Source organism: Leucoraja erinacea, chromosome 22 (genome assembly GCF_028641065.1).
Source record: "Leucoraja erinacea ecotype New England chromosome 22, Leri_hhj_1, whole genome shotgun sequence".
In the NCBI taxonomy this organism is placed as follows: domain Eukaryota; kingdom Metazoa; phylum Chordata; class Chondrichthyes; order Rajiformes; family Rajidae; genus Leucoraja; species Leucoraja erinaceus.
This window is the reverse complement of record NC_073398.1, coordinates 3330427-3357342: the sequence shown is the minus strand read 5'-3', so window position 1 is coordinate 3357342 and position 26916 is coordinate 3330427. Positions and strand designations below refer to the sequence as shown.

The 26916-nt window shown below is 41.3% G+C and overlaps 1 protein-coding gene across 1 annotated transcript in view; it reads left to right on the top strand.

Annotated features, from left to right (window-relative positions):
* Positions 1 to 26916, top strand: part of vezt (vezatin, adherens junctions transmembrane protein) — an 85701-nt gene that overhangs the window by 31776 nt on the left and 27009 nt on the right. Inside the window, exons 3-6 of the mRNA XM_055652780.1 lie at positions 10238 to 10324; positions 17271 to 17446; positions 22556 to 22834; positions 24350 to 24496. Coding sequence (XP_055508755.1) covers positions 10238 to 10324; positions 17271 to 17446; positions 22556 to 22834; positions 24350 to 24496 — 689 coding nt within the window. The remainder of the gene's footprint in view (positions 1 to 10237; positions 10325 to 17270; positions 17447 to 22555; positions 22835 to 24349; positions 24497 to 26916) is intronic.

Below are 26916 nucleotides of genomic sequence, written 5' to 3'. Positions count from 1 at the left end.
TATAGCTTCACTGGGCTCTATGAAGGTGCACTTTGATTGTTACCCCCAAGATTTCAGCTTGCCAAATGCAGTTCTGCTGCTGTAGTTCTCTTCCTTGTTTGTTGGAAGCACTTAGCAGGTTAAGCAACATTTTTTGAAAAAAAAACAAGAACAGATACTGGAAATGTGCATGCCTTAATGCTTAGTGTCTTTCTTGATTTCCCATAGACGTGTTTTCTACACAAATGGCATTGTTTTTGTTGTTTTGGTTTCTATTGTCTTGTTGAATTTGTATTCTGTTTGTCCAAGTCTATGTGCCTGTGATGCTGCTGCAAGCAAGATTGTCATTGTACTCATAACTCGCCACAGTTATGCATTTGACAGCATTTTGGGCCTGTCCCACTTAGGTGACTACAGGAGACTATGCGGTCGCCACATGTTCGCGGGTGGTTGCCGGGGAATCGCCTTCATGCTCGTGAGTCGTTTCCGCATCCTCGGAACTAGTCGCGGCCTCATTCTGGTCCCCGCAAATTTTTCAACATTGTTGACAATTTTTCAACATGTTTTCACCATGTTGAAAAATTAGCGGCGACCAGTATGAAACTGCCACGGAGAGTAGTGAGAATTCTTGTGCCGCAGGAGGACCTAGTGGGTCGCCAGGGGGTCGTAGGTTCTAGCCAGTGCTGACCGGAGATGTTGGCTCATTGGGGAAAAAAACGTAAACAGTAGTTTCAGAACCAAGGATAACTGACCAGTAATGTTAATGTCCGCTGAGCTTCACAGCCGTATATCTCTGGCTTCTTAAAAGTTGTCTCCCCCTCTTCACCCCACTCTCTCTCCCCCCCCCCCCCCCCCTAAAATCGCCTAAGTGGGACAGGCCCATCAGGATGGCGTAGTGGTAGAGTTTACTGCCTTAGAATGCCTGAGGCCCGTTCAATCCTGACTACTGATGCTACCTGCATGGAGTTTGTACGTTCTCCCTGTGATCATGTGGGTTTTCTCTGGGTGCTCTGGTTTCCTCCCACGCTCCAAAGACATACAGATTTGTTGGGCTTGGTAAAATTGTAAATTGTCCCTAGTGTGTAGGATAGTGCTAGTGCACGGGGTGACCATTAGTCGGCGTGGACTGGGTGGGCCGAAGGGACTATTATTGCACCATATCTCAAAAGTCGAAAAGACAGTAAACTTGTCTTCATATGCTGAAGAGGACATTAATGCAACGTCCTCTGCATTTATAGTGCATATTGTCAAGTTTGACCAGTACACTGGTTAATTACGGTGACAGATTAATTGGGATGACAATGTAAATGTATCTAGCTCACTTCAAACTGCATTGTGGGAATATTTTGGCTACCCAATAAAGCAGAGTCCCTGATATTTTGATATTAAACTGGAGAGACATCATTCAAATCTTTTGCATTTTAACCCATTGCATACCATCTGAAAGGTGAGAGCTACCATTGAGCCAGCCCTGGTACAAATGTCTATGGATATTCAGTATCATCTCTTGCCACCCAATCTCTGTGTACATACCACATTATTTGGTAAATGTGTGGCTGGAAGTCTGATGATTAAGTCTAGAAAGGAACTGCAGATGCTGGTTTACACCAAAGATAGACTTAAAATGCAGTAGTAACTCAGAGAGGAAAATAAAACACATGGCTCTGGTATCAAGGCTGGGTTAAAATGTGGTCGTAGAGCTGGATAGCAGGAGGAAATGCAGAGGGGGAGCGAAGAGGGTTGCAGAATTCGGAGAGAGGAGAACCTCTTCAGACTAGGCATTCCTTAAAAAGAAGGGTCTCAACCTGAAATGTCACCCATTCCTTCTGTCCAGAGATGCTGCCTGTCCTGCTGAGTTAATCCAGCATTTTGTATCTAGCCACGATTATGTCTGCTCTGCTGAGACTTTTTTTGTTTTTCTCATGGAGCAGCATTTTTTTATACATTATCATGTGCAGCCAAGACAGAGGATGATGTAATTTAGGGCATTATCATGTTCTTTATCCTGCTCATCTTTTTTCTCGTTTATTATATTGTTTACAGTGTACTGTGTTTACATATTCGGGTGTGCTGCTGCAAGTAAGAATTTCATAATTCTATCTGGAACATATGACAAAATACTCTTGACTCTTGAACCATGTGAACCATTTCATGCGTTTGATGCATGGCATTGGACACAGCAGCTTATTTTCCCACCTTGTGCACATGCATAGATGGACAAAGACAGATGATAAGCCAGGGGCGAAGTTCTCTGCCGTGAAATATGTGGAGTTCCTCATGTGAGCTTTAACAACTCCTGATCTGTCTGTTAAGTCACCTCAGTGTAATTCTTTCCCAGAAATGCATGACTTAGATTGGTAACATATTTAGAACTCTATTGTTAAGTTCATAGATGACCATTATAAGATGTGTGGTTTCCTGTGTTTATGGACTCTATATTAAAATATATGGCAAAATGAAGAGAAAGTGTTAAGAAACATCTAAATAGATTGGCCACCTTGATATGCAATGCTAATTCCATTACTGGGGATTTAGTTTAAAGATACCACGGAAATAGGCCCTTCGGCCCACCGATTCTGTGCTGACCAGCGATCCCCGCACATTAACTCTAACCTACACACACTAGGGACAATTTACGCATTCACCAAGCCAATTAACCTACATATCTGTATGTTTTTAGAGTGGTGGGAGGAAACCGAAGATCTCAGAGAGAACCTACACGGTCACAGGGAAAATATACGAACTCCGTACAGACAGCACCCGTAGTCGGGATTGAACCTGGGTCTCTGGCGCTGCAAGCGCTGTAAGACGGCAACTCTACTGCTGTGCCACCCTAATTTTCAATGAAACATAACATTAATCTCAACGTGTAAATATTGTTCCTTAAATTACACCCTAAATATTCAAACTTTCCATAGAATCCTCAGTTTTAGATCAAACATCCAGGACTTTGATCAGTCTTGTTTGATTTGAATAGGGTGAAAACATTTGAAAATATTGGGGTGTATATTTTGTTTAGAAGGAAACAAAACCAGGCAGAGTTGTATACTTGTGACAAGAATTTATTTAAACAGAAAGATCAAGAGGGGTTACATACAAAGAAATAATTTGTTTGAAGATATGAGAATGCACAATGCAGGAATGCCATTCAAATAAAGGTAGATATGCTGCCTGACCCGCTGAGTTACTCCAGCACTTTGCAACTATCTTTGGTATATACCAGCATCAGCAGTTCCTTTCTACACATACCATAATTAAAGTATGTTTACTGGTCTGGGTGGAACTATGTAGTATCTTGCAAAAAGACGTACATTGCAAAATTGTTCTGTGTACAAGTTAAATGGATTCTTCATTAAAATCCTCTTCAAAGTTGTCTCTGCATAATGAAATATGTAAGAAAGAATTGCAGATGCTGGTTTACACTGAAGATAGACCCAAAAAGCTGGAATAACTCAGCGGGACAAGCAGCGTCACTGGACAGAAGGAATGGGTGACGTTAATGGTTGAGAAGTCAGAAGGGTCTCGACCCTAAACATCACCCATTCATTCTCTCCAGAGATGCTGCCTGTCCCGCTGAGTTACTCCAGCTTTTTGTGTCTATCTTTTGTCTCTGCATAAGTTGTGTTCTGGTTTGACAAAAGACAATAAGTTGTGTGATCTCTGTGGACTTTACATACTATAGGACATGAGCACAATTTGATGTGAATGATTAGAATACTTCAGTGAACAGAAATCTTTGGGACTTTTTTATTTCAGCAAATTACTCTGAATCAACAAGCTGAAGATCCTGGAAACACATACTATATCAGGCAGCACCTGAAGAATTGGCAATTCAGGTTGAACGCCCTACAGAATTGGAAAAGTGGGAAAACAAGTTTATTGAGGATGGAATGGAGAGAATAATGATAATTTCTCTGATAGGATGGGGAGAGATATGCTGTTAAATTTACAATATACATCAATGATTTCGATGAGGGGATTCAAAGTAACATTAGCAAATTTGCAGATGACACCAAGCTGTGTGGCAGTGTGAACTGTTAGGAGGATGCTATGAGAATGAAGGGTGACTTGGACAGGTTGGGTGAGTGGGCAGATTATTATCTAAATGGTGTCAAGTTGGGAAAAGGGGAAGGACAATGGGATCTGGGGGTCCTTGTTCATCAGTCAATGAAAGTAAGCATGCAGGTACAGCAGGCAGTGAAGAAAGCGAATGGCATGTTGGCCTTCATAACAAGAGGAGTTGAGTATAGGAGCAAAGAGGTCCTGCAGTTGTATAGGGCCATAGTGAGACCACACCAGGAGTATTGTGTGCGGTTTTGATCCCCTAATTTGAGGAAGGACATTATTGCTATTGAGGGAGTGCAGCGTAGCTTTACAAGGTTAATTCCCGGGATGGCGGGACTGTCATGCTGAGAAAATGGAGCGGCTGGGCTTGTATACTCTGAAATTTAGAAGGATGAGAGGATATCTTATTGAAACATATAAGATTATTCAGTGTTTGGACACGTTAGAGGCAGGAAAATGTTGGAGGAGTCCAGAACCAGGGGCCACTGTTTAAGAATAAGGGGTAAGCCATTTACAACAGAGATGAGGAAACATTTTAGTAGGGTCGAACGATAGAATCTAAATTTTGCATAGATATGTATGTCCTAAGTCTTTCCCAAACTATAAGTCGCCATATTATCCGGGGCATTGTTTGGCCGGCCTTGGATGTCAAGCTCTTTGTTCGTTAAAAGTCACACTAACCTGTTCATGTGATGATGGGCACGGTACTTGCCCTCCTCCTTCTCCTCTACCTGCCGGGAATGGCATCAGGGCAGTGAACTTGCTCCTCCCTCTCTGCCCTACTACTCCTAATGATAGCCAGTTACCTCGATGGCAGGATGGGTTTTCACTTGCCCGGCCCCTCTGAACTCCACAGCTTGATGACAGCGTTGTGATTCCTTTGACCACTCTGTCTTGGAGGCTGTGAAAGGACGAGTTGTTGGTGCTGGGAGAGGGAGAGATGAGTGGCAGGGTGAGGGGAAAAAAAGGTGATGGAGGAGTGAGCAAATGAGTTGTGGTATTTCTGCTCTCCTTCCCACCACCCCACTCTCTTGCTCCCTCCCCCTATCTTTGTCATTTATCCACAGAGAATTCTTTACGATGTATCCTTGCCCTTGATTGTTAAAGTATGTTGGCATTTTTTCAAGCATTTTTTCTAAAACCATAATCCCCAACAAAAGTTTAGATACTTGTATACAAAAATAGATCTTGTGGTATTTGATAACTTGGACACGAGACATGCCAGTCAGTGAGTCTCGCAAGCATTGCAGAATGGTGACATTCCAGTGATAATGAATGACTGGAAAGTATCCTTGCAAATCAACATACACGTTGACTGAAAAATGTAACCAAACAAGCTGGGGCTCGTTCAATGACTTCATCAACATGAATAATGTGCCTGCACTGTTCATTATCAGCAGTTTGTACTGCATGGAAACGGGCCCGTCACTCCAACTAGTCTACGTTCCAAATATCCAAGCTGATGACATTTGGCTTACTGTATATACATCTAAATCTTTTCTATTCACAAAACTGTTCAAATGCCTTTTCAAACATTATAATATACCTGTTTCTACAACTTCCTCTAGCAGCTCGTTCCACCCCCTGTGACAATGACGCCCCTCGGGTCCCCTTTTAAATCTTTCCCCTCTTGCTTTAAATCTATCTATCTGTGTACTATTAAAAATCTCGACTTGTCTGTCTGTCTGTCTGTGATCTCGGGAGCTACGCCAAAACGGCACACAATAGCGCAAAACATTTTGCAGAATCTTACGCAGCTTTTTTCCGTGGTCGTTCCTATCGAGTTTCTTCACATTTGATGTTATATTTCACATTATTGATATTTCAAGGTTTAAAAAACCAACATTAACAAGATTTTTACTGTTAAAATCCTTCCTGCCAGCTTCCAACTAACTTCGATACAAAGTTGCAATACAGGAACACTCTGTGCTTCCACCAACCTTTCACCTGAATGGGATATCACAGTCCTCCACCTAGCATTTGCAACACTGTTGCCATCAATGGCAGGACAGGAGGGGGAGGGTGAATTGGTATTGCAATTGGGGAAAAGCAATTGCAAACTTTTTTTAAAGACTAGTGCTGGGGGAGGCGGGGGTGCTGAAATCTTACGTTCGGCAATGGGTTGAGTTGGGGGACCACGCCTCCTGTGGGGGCTACGGGTTTGTGGTGCATTATTGCGTTGGGGAACGGGTTTCATTGGTGGACCAGGCCTCCCGTGTGACAGGGATTCCCAGTTGGTCTAGTAGCATATCATTTTGGACTCTTCTACCCTGCAAATATTACTTTATCTGTACCCTTCATGATTTTGTATGCAGGTAGTTTTGTTATAATACATGTTTCCATAACCTGAATTGAAAGTAAAGCAAGTATTGAATTGGTGAACACTTTTTATGGTCTGGACCAAATTTGGTTATAACGTGATTTGATTGGAACTAGAGAACCACTAACAAGTTGTTCCTGATTCTAAAAAGCCCTGTTCAATGAGATAAGACTTTGTCAATTTCAATGAGATCACTTTTTGTTTTGCTAAATTCTGCTCATTACTTTTCGTATGACCGGCCAACCACCTCCCCTTCTTCGATCTAACCCATAATTCCAAATACCCCAACAATCTAAATGGTGAACCTTTGTTTCAATCGTCAAACAACAAGTATCTTTCTCCAGGCATAACCAGGCCAGATCAGTACACAGTATACCAGTTGCCGTCTCATTAGGGCCCTCTATAGTCCAGTCAAACACATTTAACTTGGACTCAAATCCTCTGGAATCTACTGTTGGGTAAGAAAGTGCCATAACCAACCATTGGAGTCAGCTAGAGTTCAATGCCAGAAATATTGCCTTGAGAAAGGACACAACATACAAACATTCTGGTTAGGAGCGGGGATGGACCATTCAGCCATGTTCTGCCACATAATTAGATCGAGACCAGTCTGATTCTAAACTCAATGCCACATTCCCATCTGCTTGCAGTAGTCTTTTATCTTCCTTCTGCAAGGGGTTTGGCTTTGGGGCTTCCTACAAATGTTGTTGCGACCGTCAACAATGACTTGGAGCTGTCTCTCTGAATGTGTACATAAGCAAATGTACATTACTGCTTAATGACAGAGACAGAGTGACCTTGGTATTGGAGAGGCTGCAACTTAGATTGACTAGATTCCCATTCATTTTGTAAATTAGCCCTACAATTTCCTTGGAGCTGCTACACACTGATAGCTACGATGGATGGAAATTGCACTGCGATTTAGTTAAGCTCTTTAATCAGTGAGAGATGCCTATTTAAAAAGATTGTTGCAAATAGCTTTTACTGTGGTGCAATGAGGACAGCAAAGAGACCTCTGTCGCTATCACAATCAGATTTATCTCATATTCTTTGGTCACAATAGTGGCTTCTCAGAGGACCCATGTAGGAGATGAGTTGACAAGTGTGTCTGTGGTCCCAGTTGTTGTTCTTCAGCTGACATTTAGTCTTTTAATCCTCATCAGTCTCGGTTGGTGGAAAGACCAGACCAAACAGTTTTGCTGTGGAAAGTAATCATGGGCCTTTGGGTCAGAGAGTCCCAGTTCAGAAGTTCTTCAAACTATTTATGGTGGATAGACACAAAGCTGGAGTAACTCAGAGAGTTAGGCAGCATCTCTGGAGAAAAGGAGAACGTGACGTTTCGGGTCGAGACCCTTCTTCAGTCTGAGAGTCAAGGGAAAGGGAAGCGAGAGATATAGACTGTTATATAGAACAAATGATTAAAGCTTTGCAAAAATGTAATGATCAAAGAAACAGTCCATTGTTGGCTGTGGGCTTGGTGACAATGAGTTATACAGACAATGAAACTCACCTAGAATGCAGTGAAACGAGTACAACGACTTGGGTGGGAGAGGGACGGAGAGAGAGAGGGGATGCAATGGTTACTTGACGTTAGAGAAATTAATATTCACACTGCTGGGGTTGTAAGCTGCCCAAGCAAAATTTGTTAATTTTATGCATTTATTGTTAATTAATTCCTGAATCTCCGGGTATTTGGATAGACTGGATAGACTTGGTTTATACTCTCTAGAATTTAGGAGATTGAGAGGGGACCTTATAGAAACTTACAAAATTCTTAAGGGGTTGGACAGGCTAGATGCAGGAAGATTGTTCCCGATGTTGGGGAAGTCCAGGACAAGGGGTCACAGCTTAAGGATAAGGGGGAAATCCTTTAAAACCGAGATGAGAAGAACTTTTTTCACACAGAGAGTGGTGAATCTCTGGAACTCTCTGCCACAGAGGGTAGTTGAGGCCAGTTCATTGGCTATATTTAAGAGGGAGTTAGATGTGGCCCTTGTGGCTAAGGGGATCAGGGGGTATGGAGAGAAGGCAGGTACGGGATACTGAGTTGGATGATCAGCCATGATCATATTGAATGGCGGTGCAGACTCGAAGGGCCGAATGGCCTACTCCTGCACCTAATTTCTATGTTTCTATGTATTTCGCTGCAAACTAGTCCTGGTGTTTCTGTAATACAAGTACACCACCAATTTTACCAGCATTCTTGATTCCAGAGCTTTTCTGCATTAGGCGTGTAGGAAGGAACTCCAGATGCTGGTAGGTTGCGACCCGCAACGTCACCCATTCCTTCTCTCCAGAGATGTTGCCTGTCCCGCTGAGTTACTCCAGCATTTTGTGCCTTTCTTGATTATCCCTATTGCCAGACCAACAGAGGTCCCGCCCACGAGAGGAGTCCAACGGTACCGGAAAGGTCTGCCGGGGCAGTCGAGGAGCCGTGATATCGGCCTGCAAATCTCCCCTCTATAGTCAGCTATGGGAACAGATCTGCCAGCGGCATGGCCAGAGTTCCAGAGCCTCGACCACAGAGGGGCAAATGGGACCCGCCGATCAGCGCGGAAGTCTCGATGAGGTCGAGATTGGCCGTCTAACCAGGCCTCATTGCCACATTTATGGAGGTTTTCAAGTGTGTCCTCGTAGTTTTGTCCAGATCAAAGGAAGTACTGGACCACCAGTTGCTCGATAATCAATGGTGGACCTGTAGAAGCCAAGGCCATTCACAGATGATAATTATAGTGGATCACAACGTCCATTCGCTGTGGACTTCTGCGGTCCTTGTTGGTTGTGAAGCATTATCTGAGAAGAGCTTTCCTTGCAGACCTTTTATTCAAAACACCTGCAAAACAGATCCTCTATAAAACCTGCCCTTGAGGATGATGACCTACAACAGGACTCTGGAGAATATGGGCAATTTTCATAGCAGGGTTTTGATTACTTCATTTTCTGGAACAATGTATATGATTCTGCACTGCAATTTTGGAGCCAGGTTGCTGGAGGTAAAGTGAATTATACATTAGTCAATCCATTAGTCGATGACGACTTTCTCTGTTGACAACCTTGCAACTCCCGCCAGGGCAATGACATGTTCAACAGTTGCCAGTGTCTGGATCTGGCAAAACATGCTGTTGGTTACAAGACCGTGTTCCAAGCATTTTGTAGGAAAAGGCCACCATTGGTGTTTAGCTTTCCTGACTCCTACCTTGCCAATCATACATTATCAGAGGTTTATACTATTTTTAACCCTGCCTGGGATACCTGGGAGGATTGCCTTGATAACCGTCGAGAAATAGGCTAGGGTTTAAGTTTGGAGCTGCAATTTACCTTTTCTTAAACTGTGTTTCAACTCTTCAGATCCCCAAGTTCAAATACTGCTTGTCCATACCCAGTTCTGGCGAGATTTCTTTTCCTCGATAACCTTGAATAAAATAAATAGTTGGTAGTATTGTTGAACAATTCGTCTCATCCATAACTAGTTTTTAGGACAAAAGGATATTCTAGACTTCTACTTTGTGGAAAAAATGCTACCTAATTTCATTTGTGGGGAGTCTTTGGGATAAATACATAAGGAAGAGCTATGCTGTTGATCACGTTCTTGGTGCAATGCAGGAAGAGGGACCAGTTGATATGGTAAACGCATCACATCTCTGAATCCAATCGTTCCTGGAATGTGAGTGATGTTGGAAGGACAATGGGTTGTTGAGCTCTTTGAAAATCTGACACGAGGCATGCAATAGGTCAAATTAACAAGGGCCATTTTACTGCTTTGGTCTATTTTGTTCAGGCAGTATGATGTCAATTTGTCCTTTTACCTGATTAATAAGGTACTTGGTTGGAATGATAAAGGAGAGCTAAATTTTTTTATTTGTTTTTTTGCAGAGGAGCTTCTTATCAAAGTTTGTTGATGTTATTCAAAAATGGAATCCATTCTCCGAAACTAAGAGAAGGAAAGATTTGGAATCTCTGGTAAGTCTTTGCATTAATTCTCTTCCAACATGGAGGTTTTCACTTCTGGAGTTCATACAATTTTTGTCAAGAAATTGCCTTTGCTGCTTTGGCATCGAGGTTTTCTTCTTAAAGTTAAGAATCTAGAATTTCCTACTTCTGGTGCACATTCTCCAGATCACGTGTTGTGATGGGGAAGGCAAAGCAAATTTTGTCCTGGAATTGAAAGACTTAATTAAATGTATCTCATTGTTACAAGGCATATTACAGTGGTAGCTCTACAGTATATATGGATCTTTCACTGAATACATCTTTGGGGATGTCCTGTGCAAAGAGCTAACTTGAGCGATCTCACATGTGCTACATGATGCTGAACTGATACTTGAGTTGTCCATAACTGCTGCAAATGCATCAGCTACATCTGCTGAGATTATTATGTTCAGTTTTGGGCACCATGTTATAGGAAAGATGTTGTCAAGCTGGAAATGGTGCAGAGAAGATTTATGAGGATGTTGCCAGGACTTGAGGGCCTGAGTTATGGGGAGAGATTGAGCAAGCTAGGACACTATTCCTTGGAGCGCAGGAGGATGAGGGTGATCTTACAGAGGTGTATAAAATCGTGAGAAGAATAGATCTAGTCTCTTGCCCAGAATAGGGGAATCGAGAATCAGAGGACATAGGTTTAAGATGACGAGGGAAAGATTTAAGAACCTGAGGGGTAACTTTTTCACACAACGAGTGGTAGGTGTATGGAACAAGCTGCCAGAGGAGGTAGTTGAGGCAGGTACAATCACAACGTTTAAACATTTAGATAGGTGCATAGATAGGACCGATATTAGAGGGATATGGGCCAAATGCAGGTAGGTTGGACTAGTGTAGATGGGACATGTTGGCTGGTGTGTGCAAGTTGGGCCGAAGGGCCTGTTTCCACGATGTAAGACTCTGACTCTCTACATAATGAAAAGTAAATACATTTTTTCTCTGCTTTCTTACCGTGCCATATTCTTTTGAACTATTTGTTCTCAGAAATGTTTTTGTTGCTGTTCTACTTCAACAGCATTAATGAAAATTAAAACTTTTGCATGCAAAAGTAGCAAGAAATTTCACTGAGTTGATTCCATAGCAACTCACAAGTGCTCCAATCATCCAAAGGTAATAAAGTTTAAAGAAATGTGATCTGGATAAGCAAGACATCTGTTTTATGGGGATAGGCATCTGGGAACTGATGAATAGATGTAATGTGATTTTTATTTATTCATGGGTGTGGACATTGCTGGCAAACCAAACCTAATAAACACATGACAATAATAAACCACAACTTAATTCCCCTGCTCTGAGGTGGCACTTAAAAATCAGCCACATTCATGAGTCTCGAATCGTTTATAGGCCTGGTGTCATTTATAAGCCAAATTGGTGAATAATTATGGAATTCATTCTGTGAAGGACATTGGGAAATCAGTTGGGTTCACAATGGCAATGGCAGTTACTGTGATTTTTTTTAACGACTGCCATGGTGGGATTTGAACTTGTGCCTCAAGTTCACAAGTTATAGGAGTAGAATTAGGCCATTCCGCCCATCAGTTCCACTCCACCATACAATCATGCCTGATCTCTGCCTCTTAATCTCATTTTCCTGCCTTCTCCCCATAACCCTTCACACCCAATCTAATCAAGAATGTGTCTATCTTCTGCCTTAAAAAATGTCCACTGACATTACCACCACGGTCAACTGTGGCAATGAGTTATTTTTGAGTTCAGATTAACTGCCCTCTGACTAAAGTTCCTCCTCATCTCCTTTCTAAAAGAGCACCCTTTAATTCTGAGGCTATGACCTCTGGTCCTAGACTCTCCCACCAGTGGAAACATCCTTTCCACATCCACTCTATCTATGTCTTTCATTATTCTGTAAGTTTCAGTGAGGTCCCCCCCTCAACCTTCGAAACTCCAGCGAGCAGAGGCCGAGTGCTGTTAAACGCTCATCATATGCTAATCCACATTCCTGGAATCATTCTCGTAAACCTCTACTTGTCCTTCTCCAGAGCCAGCACATCCTTCCTCAGCTATGAGGCCCAAATTTGCTCATAGTATTCCAAATGCGGTCTGACCAGCACCTTATAGAGCCTCAGCATTACATCTCTATTTTTGGTATCCCGTCTTGATATAAATGTTAGCATTGAATTTGCCTTCCTTATAACCGATTCGACTTGCAAATTAACATTTTGGGAGTCCTGCACCAACACTCCCAAGTCCATTTCCACCTCCAATTTCTGGATTCTCTCTCCATTTAGAAAATAATCTATGCCTTTATTCTTATTACCAAAATACATGACTCCGCACTTTGTTACACTGAATTTTCTCTGCCACTTCTCTGCCCTCTCTCCTAACCTGTCCAAGTCCTTCTGCAGAGTCCATGCTTCCTCTACACTGCCTGCCCCTCCACCTATCTTAGCATCATCTGTAAACTTGGTCACAAAGCCTTCAATCCCCTATCCAAATCATTAATCTACAATGTGAAGTGCACAAGTCACTGGCAGCCAACCTGAAAAAGTGCCTTTTATTGCAACTCTTTGCCTTCTGCCATCCAGCCAACCTGTTATTCATGCTAGTATCTTCCCCTTAATACCATGGGCTCTCATCTTCCCTAACAGCTTGACGTGTGGCACCTTGTCGAAGACCTCTGAAAATCTAGGTAAACATTATCTGCAGCCTCCCCTCTGTCTGTCCTGCTATTAACTTCCTCAAAGAATTCCAGCAGATTTATCAGGCAAAATCTTTCCTTCACAAAACCATGCTAATTTTACCTATTTTATCGTGAACTTCTAAGTAGTGCGTAACCTCATCCTTTATAGACAATGGGTGCAAGAGTAGGCCATTTGGCCCTTCAAGGGATCAATGTGATCATGAAAGGTCACATTGAATGTATAATTAACTCTATAATCTTGCCAACCACTGAAGTCAGGCTAACCAGCCTATAGTTTCTGCTCTTCTGCTTTGCTCCCTTCTAGTACAGCGGGGTGATATTCACAATTTTCCAATCTTAATGAACTACTCCTAACTCTAGTGATTCTTGAAATATCACTACTCATGCCGCCACAATGTCTGAGGCCATCTCGTTTAGAACCCTGAAGGAAGTTCTGACATCAAACCTCCTATCTTCTAATCCAGAATCAACCAGTGCACTACAGCAGCAGCTTGTTTAGGTGACTGGACCCAATCCACCACTTTAAGGCTGTAACTCGATTCACTGGCACCAGTCAACTGAAGGAACAGACTTTATTTTGTATTGCCTTAAAATAATAGTCTAGCAGGTGTCTGAAATGCTAATGTTTTAGAATGTGTTTTTACAAGAGATTTGAGAGAATGAGTAATATATGAGCATTTTGTTTTGAAGTGAACCCGCTCAAGGATATTTCAAGAATTCTGCCAGGCTTTCACCTTTGGAACAATTTCAACCAAACCCATTTGCCTGTTTTACTTTCCAATGTAGTCAAAGGAATTGTGAAATAAAGCTTGGCTATAAAATGGTCAGTTGGTATGATTCCAAAAAATATCCACCAAGTCGGACAAGTTACGTTGTACTCTTCAGTGCCTTGTTGTAACAATCAGATTTGTTATAGCAGAGATAATTTTATACATATCCTGTCTGCATAAAGTACCCACGGAGAACATAACATTTTGAAGCGAGGGTGCGGAATAAATTGACAAGCCCAGTAATAAACCCTGAGGTAGTGAAGGAATTGGACCCCAGCCCTTCCTCTTGCATAAGTACTTTGGATATTGGAGAGAAAAGCATGGGGATAGTTAAACGGTCAGCAATGTGGAAAAGAAGCCTCACCAAGACTCACCATTATCAGAATCAAGTCTGAACTGGAAATATTTGAACGAGCCTGCTATGACAATAATGCGGCATGTTTTTCTTCTTTTGTTATTGTTGTAAAGCAGGATTCTGTGGTGGGGAAATTGGGACAAGCTTTGATTATAAATTTGGCTCCGAACATTTGCTTGTTATCTGTAAAATAAACCAATTAAGTGGCCTTGACAAGTGTTTTCTGTTCCTCTGATGACGTTGGAAAGACTTAATATTTCATTGTGCCATTCTAATTTTGGAGACAGTTACTATTGAACTCCTGGGCTGTTCAGTTCTGTCACCGGGTGTTAAATACTATAATCCATAATTTTCTCATGGAAATAAGTAGCAGTATTATATCTAAAACCATTTTTAAAAAGAAAAGCAAAATGTTTTAATGAGCGTTCAATCAAATGCCAACAAATTTGAAGACCTGGACAAATTTATTGGTAGACTTCTGTAAAATGGTATGTTCCCCTTCCACCTATATTCCTTCCTCACATTTCATGCTTCTTCTATCCTTATCTTGTACTTTGGCCTATTATCTCCATCCTTTGTCCAACCATCTGTCTATCAATCCCACCCCACCCCCTTCTCCTATATCCACCTGTCCACACCTCTATTTGGGCTTTCTCCTCTTCCGCCCCCCCCCCAACCCCACTACAACCAGTTTGAAGAATGGTTCTGACACATTCGGAAGCATTGCCTATCCATGTTCTCCAGAGATGCAGTCTGACCCACTGAGTTATGCCAGCGCTCTTTTGGTAAACCATTATCTGTACTTCCTTTGTCTATTTATCTGTCAAAGTGAGTTTCTACGCGACTATACTAATTAATTACTACTTACCATGTTAAAATATTATTTCCATAACTACTTAGCAAGCAATCATTTTGCTGACCTTTTATTTCACCTCTCCACACCACCCAGGGCTCTGCGATTACTAATTTTATCTTGGAAGTTCTTGCCGAACATTACTTTATGGATGATTGAGAACAGTATCAAATTTGACATAGGCAAGACCAAGGGCAGGTACCCAGGAATTGTATATGTCAGGAATTTTCTATGTGTTGAATGGATGCTACATATAGCACCAGTTAATAAGTTCTAGGAGCAGAATTGGGCTATTCGGCCCATCATGAGTACCACTCCATTTAATCATGGTTGATTTATCATTCCCTCTCAACCCCATTTTCCTGCCTTCTCCCCATAACCACTGACAACCTTACTAATCAACGATCCGTCAATCTCTGCCTTAAAAATATCCATTGACTTAGCCTCCACAACCATCTGTGGCAATGAATTCCACAGATTCACCACCCTGTACTTTCTAAAAGTACATCTTTTTATCCTGAGGCTATGGCCTCTGGTCCTAGACTCTCCCACGAGTGGATACATCTTCACATTCACTCTATCCAGGCCTTTTATTATTCGGTAAGTCTTGATGAGGTCCTCCCTCATTCTTCTAAATTCCAGCAAGTACAGGCCCGGTGCTATCAAACACTCATCATATGTTAACCCAATTATTCCTGGGATCATTTGGAAGTCAAATGCAATTGTGAAATCGGGACAACCTTACTTTAAGAAATTATTGTTGTGGTTGGATCATTAAAACCAAATACTACTCGCTTTTCCAGATGGCAGCTGCTGCATCTTTCATCGTATGGCCAGCTTCCTTTTAAATGAATCTCCATCTCCTGTGGCTGCTATAGAAATGGGAACAGCGTGGTCTGACAAAGCAGGGGAGTAACTAAAGGGAGATTGATTCCCTCACCAACCACACTCCCTCTCCCAAACTGTGGAACCCAGTGATGGTGTCTGCCCCCTAGTTCTGGGTATCAGGGGGGGCAACTATGGGCTCACAGATCAAGGTATCTGAGCCTCTGTTCACTGAAAGCTCCTTTTCTTTTACAGATGCGTAATAAGTAATGGGAAATGATTGGACTTTGTACATATTGCCCCTCCTGTTACTGTATTTTTCTGACTTTAAACGTTTTTTGTTTCCTCTGGGTTGACTTTCAAATAATTTATTGGCGGGATTTTTTGAATAGAAAGTGGATTATTCTGGACATCTCTTAGTAATTTCAGCCTGATGTGCTTATTTTATTGTAAGCAAAGTAAGTTGGAGTCTTGGATCATGACCTTTTGATTCAGTTTCTCAATGAAATAATTGAAACCTGATGTTTCCAAGGTAAAAGTGCTTCCCATTGAACCAGGTAATGGAATAAAAAGCTGAAAGAAATAACTACCCCAGGCACCAATTATAGGACTTGATCAAGTAGGGCGCCAAGTAAAATTACAGTTGCCTCTTCAAAATATTGAAGTCATCAGCTTTTCACGTTAGTGCATATCCTTGGTTCTGAAGAGCAATGCAAGACTCGCTGTTTCAAGTACATAAACACTACAAGGGAATAGTAGCAGCAGTTACAAAGTTCTCTCGTTTCTCATTATTTATGATGAATTTTAACCCTTAAGGTAGTATTTTAACTGGAGGAATGTTCCTCTGCTTTTATTCATTTCTTATTGAGATTGTATTTCGTGATATTTTAAATGCATTCACATTCTAGGAAAATGTCCAAACTATCGCATTGAAATGGCCAATGATATTCTGGTTTAGAAAATCATGAGAGGAATAGATTGGGTAAATCCAGTCTTTTGCGCAGAGTAGGGGAATCAAGACCATAGGTTTAAGGTGAGGGGGTGAGGAAAGATTTAATGGGAGCCTGAGGGGTGACTTTTTGACACAAAGGGTGGTAAGTGTATGGAACGAGCTGATGGAGGAGGTAGTTGAGGCAGGTACTATCAAAACACTTACGAAACAGGTACATGGTTTACGACACGGGTACATGGATAGGATAGGTTTAGAGGGTTATGGGCCAATAGGAGGCAGGTGGGACTAGTGTAGATGGGGCATGTCGGTCGGTGTGGACATGTTGGGCCAAAGGGCCTGTTTCCTCGCTGTATGACTCTTAGAGACACCAAGGAACTACACACGCTGGTATCTTGAGCAAAACAGTGTTCCAAGCTACCTGCAACTTACTGTATTGGCTGACTATGTATTTCACATCCTTTATATACTTTACAAAAATAGTAACCCATTATTCTCTTGCTTGCTTAACAAGGATATGGATTTTCAACTGAGCGCTCTGAGCACCATCCTGGAGCAGGAAGTGCTTTTGCAGGAGGATATGGAGCTGATTGAACTGTTGGACCCCAGCATCCTGCGCTCAACACAGGCCCAGCAACAGAGAGGTGGCCATCAGCCAGCACGCTGCTTGTCCGGAACTCCCAGCATTTGGTATGCTTCCTATAATTTGTTCCTGGCTCTTTGCAACTGCAGGTCTTTTTTTGATTATTACAAAACCTTAGACATCGAGTACCCATTAAAGTTTTTGCAAATTATTTACATCCACATGAGATTTTTAAAATATTTCCTGATGCCTGCCTTTCTCTTATGTGGGTGGTAACAGAATAATAAAGAAACCCACACACCTCCATGGGGCGCAAGTTCCCAAAACAAATATCTGACCAGCATTGGGAGTAGTGCTGTAGTGTTTGCTCATCCTTGAGTAGAGTGTCTGGAGTGGAGTTTCAGAAGTGAGAGGACCACCTCTGAGTTGCTGGAAAGATTATCTAGAGGTAGGTCCCACTAGATTTAATGACCACATTCATATTTTCACACACCGGGACTGTCCCATTTACCACCTGACATGGAGACGAAATGCTGCCACCAACCAGAGGTCCCACTGCAAGTAATAATAATCTATTTTCATGCCTATTCAGGATGAGACGGGGGAGGCAAGAAACATTTTTTTTTTTTTTTAAGTATTGCATATGTTTCACTGTCTCACCTCTGCTGCAATGAAGTTCCACATCCACTGACTGCTCGTTCCACTCTCTGCTGTCTTCCAGCGCTTGTCTCCATCCTACATGCTCAACACTGAACCATCTCAATCAATGAATACTAATCTTCACCTCACTGCCCCACCCTCAAGCTCTATTCTGAATACTGACTGGCCTGTGTTCTCTGTTTTACTCAAGCTTTTATTTATGTTAGTTTTTGATCCCTTTTCTATCCTGAGAAAGGGCCGTAAAGAAAAGCCAGGCAACTATAGGCCTGTGGTGGGGAAGTTGTTGGAGAGGATTTTTGGGGACAGGATCTACCAGCATTTGGACAGGCATGGATCGTTTACGGATATTGGGCAGGCCTTTGTGGGTAGGAAACTGTCTCACAAATGTAATAGTTTGTTGAAGAGGATTGATGAGGGCAAGCCAGTGAACGATGTCTGTGTGGACTTTGACAAGGCTTTTGACATTGTCCTGCAAGGTAGGCTAATCTGGAAGATTGGTTTGATGGCATGGAATCCAATGTGAGCTAGCTAATAGGATTCAAAATTGGAGTCAAAAGGTAGTTATGGAGACTTGTTTATTTCTGTTTGAAGGCCTGTGACTAATGGCAACAGGTCGGTGCTGGGTCTGCTGTTTGTTATCTGCATTAATGATTTGATTGACAATGAAGTTAACATTGTTAGTAAATTTGCAGTTGACACCAACATAGGTGGTATAATGGACAGTGAGGAAGGTTAACGATGTCTACAAGATCGACAAAGGAGCATGAAGATACATATTTAAAGTCTGAATGCTATTTACAATAGATTAATTCAGATTAGTTGGGAAAGTGGGCTAAAGAATGTCAAATGGACCAGTGTGAGGTGCTGCACTTTGGTATGTCAAACCAGGGCAAGACTTGCACAGTAAATGGTAGATCCTCGGAGAGTGTTGCAGGACACTGAGATCTGGGAGTACAGATTCACTGTAACGGGCCTGTCCCACTGTACGAGGTAATTCAAGAGCTCTCCCGAGTTTAAAAAAAATCAAACTCGTGGTAAGTACGTAGAATGTACATAGCGGCTACGTCGGAGCTCGTGGACGTCTCTTAGCGGCTCGTAATGCTAACGGCAGGTACTCGGGAAACGTGGTAACTTGTGAAGTTTTTTCAGCACCGTGAAAAATGTCCACGAGAGCCCCGAGTACCTACGAACTGCTATTACTGTGATTCTCCGAATTCGAATCAGGGGAAACGCGGGAGAACTCTTGAATTACCTCGTACAGTGGGACAGGCCCTTAAGGAACAATGTAGTGAAGAAGGCATTTGGCATGTTTGCCATCACTGGGAAGAATATTGATTGCAAAAAGACATCACGATGTAGCTGTACAAATCATTGGTGAGTCCACACTTCAGGTATTGTATGCCGTTTTGGTCACCTAGCTATAGGAAAAATACCATTAAATTGGAACGGATTCACCAGTCTGTTACCTGGTCTTGTGGGCTTAAGCTGCAGGGAGAGGAGGTTGGTTGTGCTGGGACGTTTTTCCTTTGGACTACAGGAGGCTGAGGTGTGACCTTATTGAGGTGTACAAGATCATGAGAAGCAATGATGAAGTGAACACTCATGGCCTTTCTCCCCCAGGGTAGAGTGCTCTAAAACTAGAGGTTATAGGCTTAAGGTGAGAGAGGTGAGATTAAAGAGGGACCTCAATGGCAACCTTTTCACTCTAAGAGTTGTTGTTATCTGGAATATTTTGTCAGAGAAAGCTATAGAAGTGGTTACAATTATGGCCTTAAAAAGGCATTTGGTCAGATGTATGGAGAGGAACGGCTTGGGGTTCCATGGGTCGAATGCAGACACATGGGATTAGCCTAGTGTGCCATCTTGGTCGGCATGGATCAGCGCCTGTTTCCGTGCTATATAGCTCTATGCTCTTCTCTGTATGGAAAGTCACTGTTTTACATGGAATCTATTTAGCAGAAATAGCTTCCAGCCAAACTTCTGTTTGCTGCTGTTTACTATTTTGCATGAACTTCTCTTTGCTCCAAGTATCTCGTTCCCTCCTTACCTCACTTCTCTCGTCACCATGTCACCAATCCTTTTAATTGCATTTGTGCTACAACTGCATCCATCGTGCCCAGTGACAGCAAATACATGCTTATGTTAATCCCTCCTCAGTAGTTATTTGGCCTGTTGACAATTCTTGTAAATTGAACACAAGCTTTTTAATTTGTCTAATTGCTCTTTTTAATCTTCTTGGTTGGAATATAACAAGGGAAAAAGTGGTGTTGGTTTACATGCTTGTGTCACAGGCAAATGTTGAGAAAACCCGCGTGGTTGTGGTAGCGGTTCCAGAGTCAAAACGTGGTCAGAACATTTGGTGGAAAGAATAGGGACACAGAATATCGTGTAAATCTAGAGATACAGCAAGGAAACAATCGGCCCACCGAATCCATGCCAACCAACCTGTATTCTGGCTCTATCCTACATACTAGGGACAATTTACAGAAGCCAATTAACCTACAAACCTGTTCACCTTTAGAATTTGAGGGGAAAACTGAGCTCCCAGAGAAAACCAATGCCGTCACGGGGAGAACGTACAAACTCCGTACAGAATTGCCCATAGTCTGGATGGAACATTCATCTCTGGCGCTGTAAGACAGCAATTCTACCGCTGCGCCACCGTGCCACCCACATGGGACAACCAAATATTGTTGTACGGTGGTATCTGGCTGTCGGCAAAAAAAACCACAAGGGTGCAAGCATAATTAGGAAAACAAATGCAATAAATACCTTTTATTGCAGTGACCTGGGTCAAACCCTGATCTTGTGTGTTGTCGGTGTAGAGTTGGCATATTCTACATGAGGTTGCATATGCATTTCCTCTGGGTACTCTGGATTCCTGCGGGTTGGTAGGTTAATTGGCCACTAGATTGTCCCCAGGATCTAGATGAGTGGTAGAATCTGGGGGGAGGTAATGAGAATGCAGGGTGAATAGAATGGGATTAGTATGGGCTAGTGTATATTGGCACTTGATGGCCAGTCAGAGTCGATGGGCCCAACGGCATCTCTTTATGCTACATAGCTCCCTCAAATGGTGCATAAAAGTAAAGAGTAATTTCAGTTGTATAAAAGGTTAGTGACTACACACCAAGACTACTGCATATAATCCCGGTTTTGTTATGGAGGGATATACTTGTATTGGAGGCAGTCTGGGCAAGGTTCGGTAGATTGATTCTTGGATGGAGGATGTATTGTGAACAATAATTCATCAGTTTTGACATATTCAATTGGGGGGGATATTTTTGAAAGAAAGTTATGAGGAGGATCAACATGGATACTGAGAGAATGTTTGTCCTTGTTGAGGGGTATCGTTTCTGAATGAAAATCCACCCATCTAAAGCAGAGATGAAGTATTGCTTTTCTCAGTGGGCCTTTGAATCTTTTGAATTTTCTTATGCTGAGAGTTCTGGAAGATGAGGCAATGAATATGTTTAAAACTGATATTTTGGAATTCAGTTGTAGTGAGAAAATTAAGTTGTGGCTAAAATCAGATTACCCGTGATCCCACTGATTGAGAAAAGCTCCTAATCTTGTTCCTACTAACGTTTCAATGATGTTTCGTTTAAATACTCTTTGGTTTTAGTATTAATTATAACTTTCTACTGGGTGAATCGACTTCATAATCTAGTGAAAATTATCTTCTACATTGCTTTCAAAATGTTAAATATTTTTATATCCCCCTTGTTCTGACACATACATTGTTAGTCTTTTCTATGTCCCATTAGAATTATTTTCTCAGACCCTGCATCCACCTGATAAACCTGTGAGAAACTGCAGCTACAGTTTCAACCATTCCTTGTTATCTTTATATCGAGTACCTGATGGATAATGTTCAGAGTCTTGCTTGCCTTTAGTTTAGCTGTTTTTATTTGTTATCCTTCATACAGCAGTCTCTCTCTCCTTCTGCATTCCTGAATGTCTCAGTTCCTCAACCTCACAACATTTTAAACCGTTCATCTGGTTCGATCAATTTATTGCTAAGACGGAGAGTATGTATGAGGTTCATGAGTTGCCTAATTTGAGTCAAACACTGCAGTTGGTGGGAATGCTCTATAATGTTGTCTTGTAAACTAATTTTACTCCCATATTTAATATCATGCTATAAATGTTGGACGAGGTCCAGATTGTGATGTTTCTCAACTTTTGGATGATTCTCCTTTTTGATCAAGGACTTTGGTGACCTTTATAATGATTTTTTAAATCTGGATGATTTTGTTTCTTCTGAGTTTGGGTTTGAATTATTTTGGATCATTTTAGTAAATTAAAGATGCTGTGTTATTAATAGTGTCTCAAATTGTGTGAAAGAGTGATTATTTGGGGAAGTTAACCTGAAGGGTGCAATACCCAGAAAGAGATGCATCAAGAGAAGCCAAAACAATTCAGCATCTGAAAGTACAGTTGAATTAATATTGGCATAAAATTATTGCTTTAGGATATTTAGTTTGTCATTGTTTGTCACTGAATCATACAAGAACTTCCAGTAAACTAAGTTTGTGTTTCCTCTTTCATATTAGGGATCTTTCCACATTGGCTGCATTTGCTAGTGTCTTCATCGTGACCTCCAACCTGAACGATGCTTTCGCTTGGGTCGTGGTAGGAATGTTTGGGCTCGGTCTTTATTTGGTTTTTAGAGGCTTTGGTTTCTGGAAGAGCGCCAGGCTTCAGCAATCCATGAAAAAATACAGCAAATGTCTCTCAAATCTGGTGACAAATAGCCGAGCTTTCGATAGTCTTGTACGAAAATCCCTGCGACAGATTCAGGAGGTAGAGGTCATTTCAAGAGGATTCATGCTGTGAGTCTTTTTTTTTTTTTTTTTAAACAGATTTTTATGTATTTACTGCAATTGATAATTTTTCCTCATATTTTTCAGTATAAAGTTCCTCAATCTTTTGATGTTAATTGGTATCATTTGTTTAAGATTGAAATGTTGTAATTTTAAGCATATGAATAGTGATGTGAATGGAGGAAGCAAATAAATGGAATTATCTCTGTAAAATAGTTTTCAGCTAACTCAAAGCTGCCTCTGATAACTTGTGCCTTTTGACTTTGTGGGGTCTGAGGAAGTGGTTTTTATCATCTTGCCAGCAGAGAGTAAGATAACAATGGCAGCTAATCAGTAACATAAAGCAGCACACCTCTCGAATATCGCCTGTTGAGACTCATGGTTGGCTGTTTGCCAAAGCTGCAGTTGAATCCCATAGTGAGGTATATCATCTTCAAGTCCAGTGTGGCTCTATGAGATGAATGTAGACAAAAACGCCAGACTTGCAATTTATTAACAAGAAATGGTCCGATTAAAAGCAGGAGATGACAATATTAAATGGAAAATATAATTAAAAGAACCCTCCTTATAATATTTTAATATTACTTTTAAATTACATCAAGTGTACTTCATTCAAATTCAATCTTCACCATGTATTCTGTATGGGTATTTGAATGTGAATAACAACAAGCACAGTTCTTGTACTGTTAATTGTAAGGATAACAAGATGGTGCATCAGTATCTCTTTGCGTGGGTTTTCTCTGGATGATTCAGTTTCCTCCTATGTCCTTAAATTTGTTATTAGTTAATTGTCTATGGTATAAACCCCATTGGTGTAGGTTAATGACAGTCAAAGGTGGAGTAGGCCTTGTGTAGGGAAAATGGATTACATGGATACAGGGAAATGGGAGGAATTAGATGGCTCCACCGGGAGTCAGTAATGGCACAATGGGCCGAAAGGTCCCACTTTGTAATTATAACTCTGGGATATATATTTTTAAAGCTTCCAAACATTCTGCCTTTTATAGACACAAAAAGCTGGAGTGGGACGGGCAGCATCTCTGGAGAGAAGGAATGGTGACGTTTCGGGCCGAGACACTTCTTCAGACTGCTTAGGGATAAGGGAAACGAGAGATTTAGATGATGATGTAGAGAGAAAAAGGACAATGAATAAAAGATATGCAAAAAATTAACGATGATAAAGGAAAGACATAAAGGTGAACAGCGGGACAGACAACATCATTGGAGGGAAGGAATGGGTGACGTTTTGGGTCGAGACCCTTCTTCAGACCCTGCATCTGCAGTTCCTTCCTTCACCTTCTCCCTTATATGCAACTCAGTGCAATTATTGCTTTATATCTAATCTCTATCCTCCAGTGTTATTTAAGTACTTTGTTAATGAGTTTCTGACAATTATAAATGGAATTTAATTAATTATTCATTCAATGGTATTGCTATCAAAAGGCATCACAAATAGATATTTAAATCTAACTATGCTTGTAAAGAGATCTGCACAGGAGATAAAGCTGAAGGTTTGTTTTCCAGGGTGACGGCTGCATATCCTGCAAGTAAACTAGGGAGTTCCCGGCAACAGCAAGGGCAGCAGCTAATTGGCCTTAGGAAAGCAGTGTACAATGCAGTGAAGTCCACCTATCGAGCTTCTCGTCTGGCCACTTGCTACCTGCTGAAGTGATATCCTTTCATTATGAGTGATCTTGCAAGTGCGCTCTACTTCCAATTGCATGAGCAGATTTGGAGCATTGCATAGCAGCATGTGGTTTTGTGGAAACAACAAACTGCAGATGCTGGTTTACACAAAAGAACACAAAAGTGCTGGAGCAACTCAGTGGGTCAGGAGGCATCTCTGGACCTGCTGTGTTGCTCCTGCACTTTGCCCTTTAGCATTTGTTTTCTGTTTATCAATGCAATCAGCAGGTGTAGGAAGGAACTGCAGATGCAGGTAACAGAACCATCCTACCAACAACTAGAAAGCAGTCCTGAGCTACTATCTACCTCATTGGAGACCCTCGGACTATTTTTGATCGGACTTTACTGAACTTTATCTTGCACTCAAAGTTATTCCCTTTATCATGTATCTGTACACTGTGGATGGCTAGATTGGAATCATATTAGCAGTCAACAAATTTTTTTCACTGTACCTAAGTACACATGACAATAAATTAAACTTAATTATTGCTCTACCCACCTGCTATAGTTATGTCTTGATGATCTTCACTAATAATCAGCAGAGGAATATCACTCTCAGATTTGAAGCAATTAGCTCAATCTGACTCTACAGTGCTTTGTGGGCAGGTGCTTTGCATTTATACTTGCTATTGAATAAAGTACTATTTCTGGAATGGCTGAGCTCTGAATTTCAATTAATATTATTTTGTCCTGGACTCTGCCTCTAGCAAGACAAAAAGGTTATTTACCTTAAATTCTAAAAACCTCAGATCACCCTTGACCAAAGTATGTACTCATCCTGTTGTACTCAAACACTAAACTCCTTCAAAATCTTTTTAAAAAATATTTGAGCACTTGCACTTTCCTGATAAAACTTGGTAAATCTCAAATCGCAAATTCCAAATGCAATTTTGATATCTGACTAGAAATTACTGACTAATAATTAAATTTATTTGCTATTATGAAGAAGGGTGGCCCAACCCAAAACATAATTTGTCTATTCCCTCCATAGATGCTGCCTGATCTGCTGAGTTGCTCCAGCACTTCATGCTTTGCTCAAGATTCCAGCATCGGCAGCTCCTTGTGTCTCTAACTTCTGTTCACTCTGGCAATGCCATGCCTTTTGGATATCTTAACCTGAAGGTGGTTAGTGTGGACGGAGAAGGGCTCTTCTTGAACACCTTTGTTGCTCTTTAACCATTAACTACAGGCTGTGCCAATTTATTTAGGCGGGTCTTTTAAACCTTTTCTGAATCCAATACTAACATGCACCAAGGCACTTTTAGATGGTATTTTCAATTTCAATGAAAATTCAATTCTTCAATGATGATAACTAGGCAGATTCAGGATTTTGGCTCGGTTAGGGTGCTTGGAGTCAGCCACGAGAATTGTAGAGAATTGAGTGTCATTGAAAGAATGGGGTTGTAAATCACCGTCAGTGTAAAGTTGTATGTGATATGGTTAAGATTAGTTTAGCTTTACTTTAGAGATACAGCGCGGAAAGAGGCCCTTCGGCCCATCAAGTCCGCGCTGACCAACGATCCCCACACACTTACGCTATCCTACTCATTAGGGACAATATGTACAATTTTACCGAGTCAATTAACCTATAAACCTGTATGTCTTTGGAGTGTGGGAGGAATCCGGAGATCCCAGGGAAAACCCATGCAGGTCACAGGGAAAACGTACAAATCCATACAGACAGCACCCTTAGACAGGTTCAAACCCATGTCCCTGGCACTGTAAGGGAGCAACTCCACTGCTGCGCCTTTGTTGTCGTTGCCATTGATTAATGTCACAATGCTACAAAAGTTTACTGTTAGTTGTTAATTCACTCAGACTTGTGTAAAACAAAAAATAAAGTACGAGAACTATGTTATTCTGTGAATTTTATTTTTACTATTAGACATTTCTTAACGACAAGAATTCAGTGTTTGATTTAGCAGAAAAGCGTTGACAGTTTAAATTGCCAGCAGCATTAAAATGTTTCACAGCTCGGTGCCTGAAGTAAGCCACCAATAAAATAACTCAATTGGCAAGGAATAACAGATCAGTTGGAACAACCAGCAGTTTTATATGCTTTGATATGCAGTTTTAATATTTTATTATTCCTGCTAGGAAATCTTCGTAAAAAAATCTATTTCATCTCAAGATCTCCTTATTTAGCTCCAAGATTTTTTTAAATGGTATTAACTTAAGTATAGAATGGTGGCAAATTTTATCAACCATTTGAGCCAGTTACTTAACAGAAAAATTGATTCAACCTTACATTGTGCATTCAATATTAGTGTATAATATTAAGATGCAAGAAACTGCAGATGCTGGTTTATACAAAAAAGACAAGATGCTGGAGTTACTCGGTGGGTTAGGCAGTATCTCTGGAGAACATGAATAGATGGGTGGAAGAATGCTGTAGTGATAGCTGT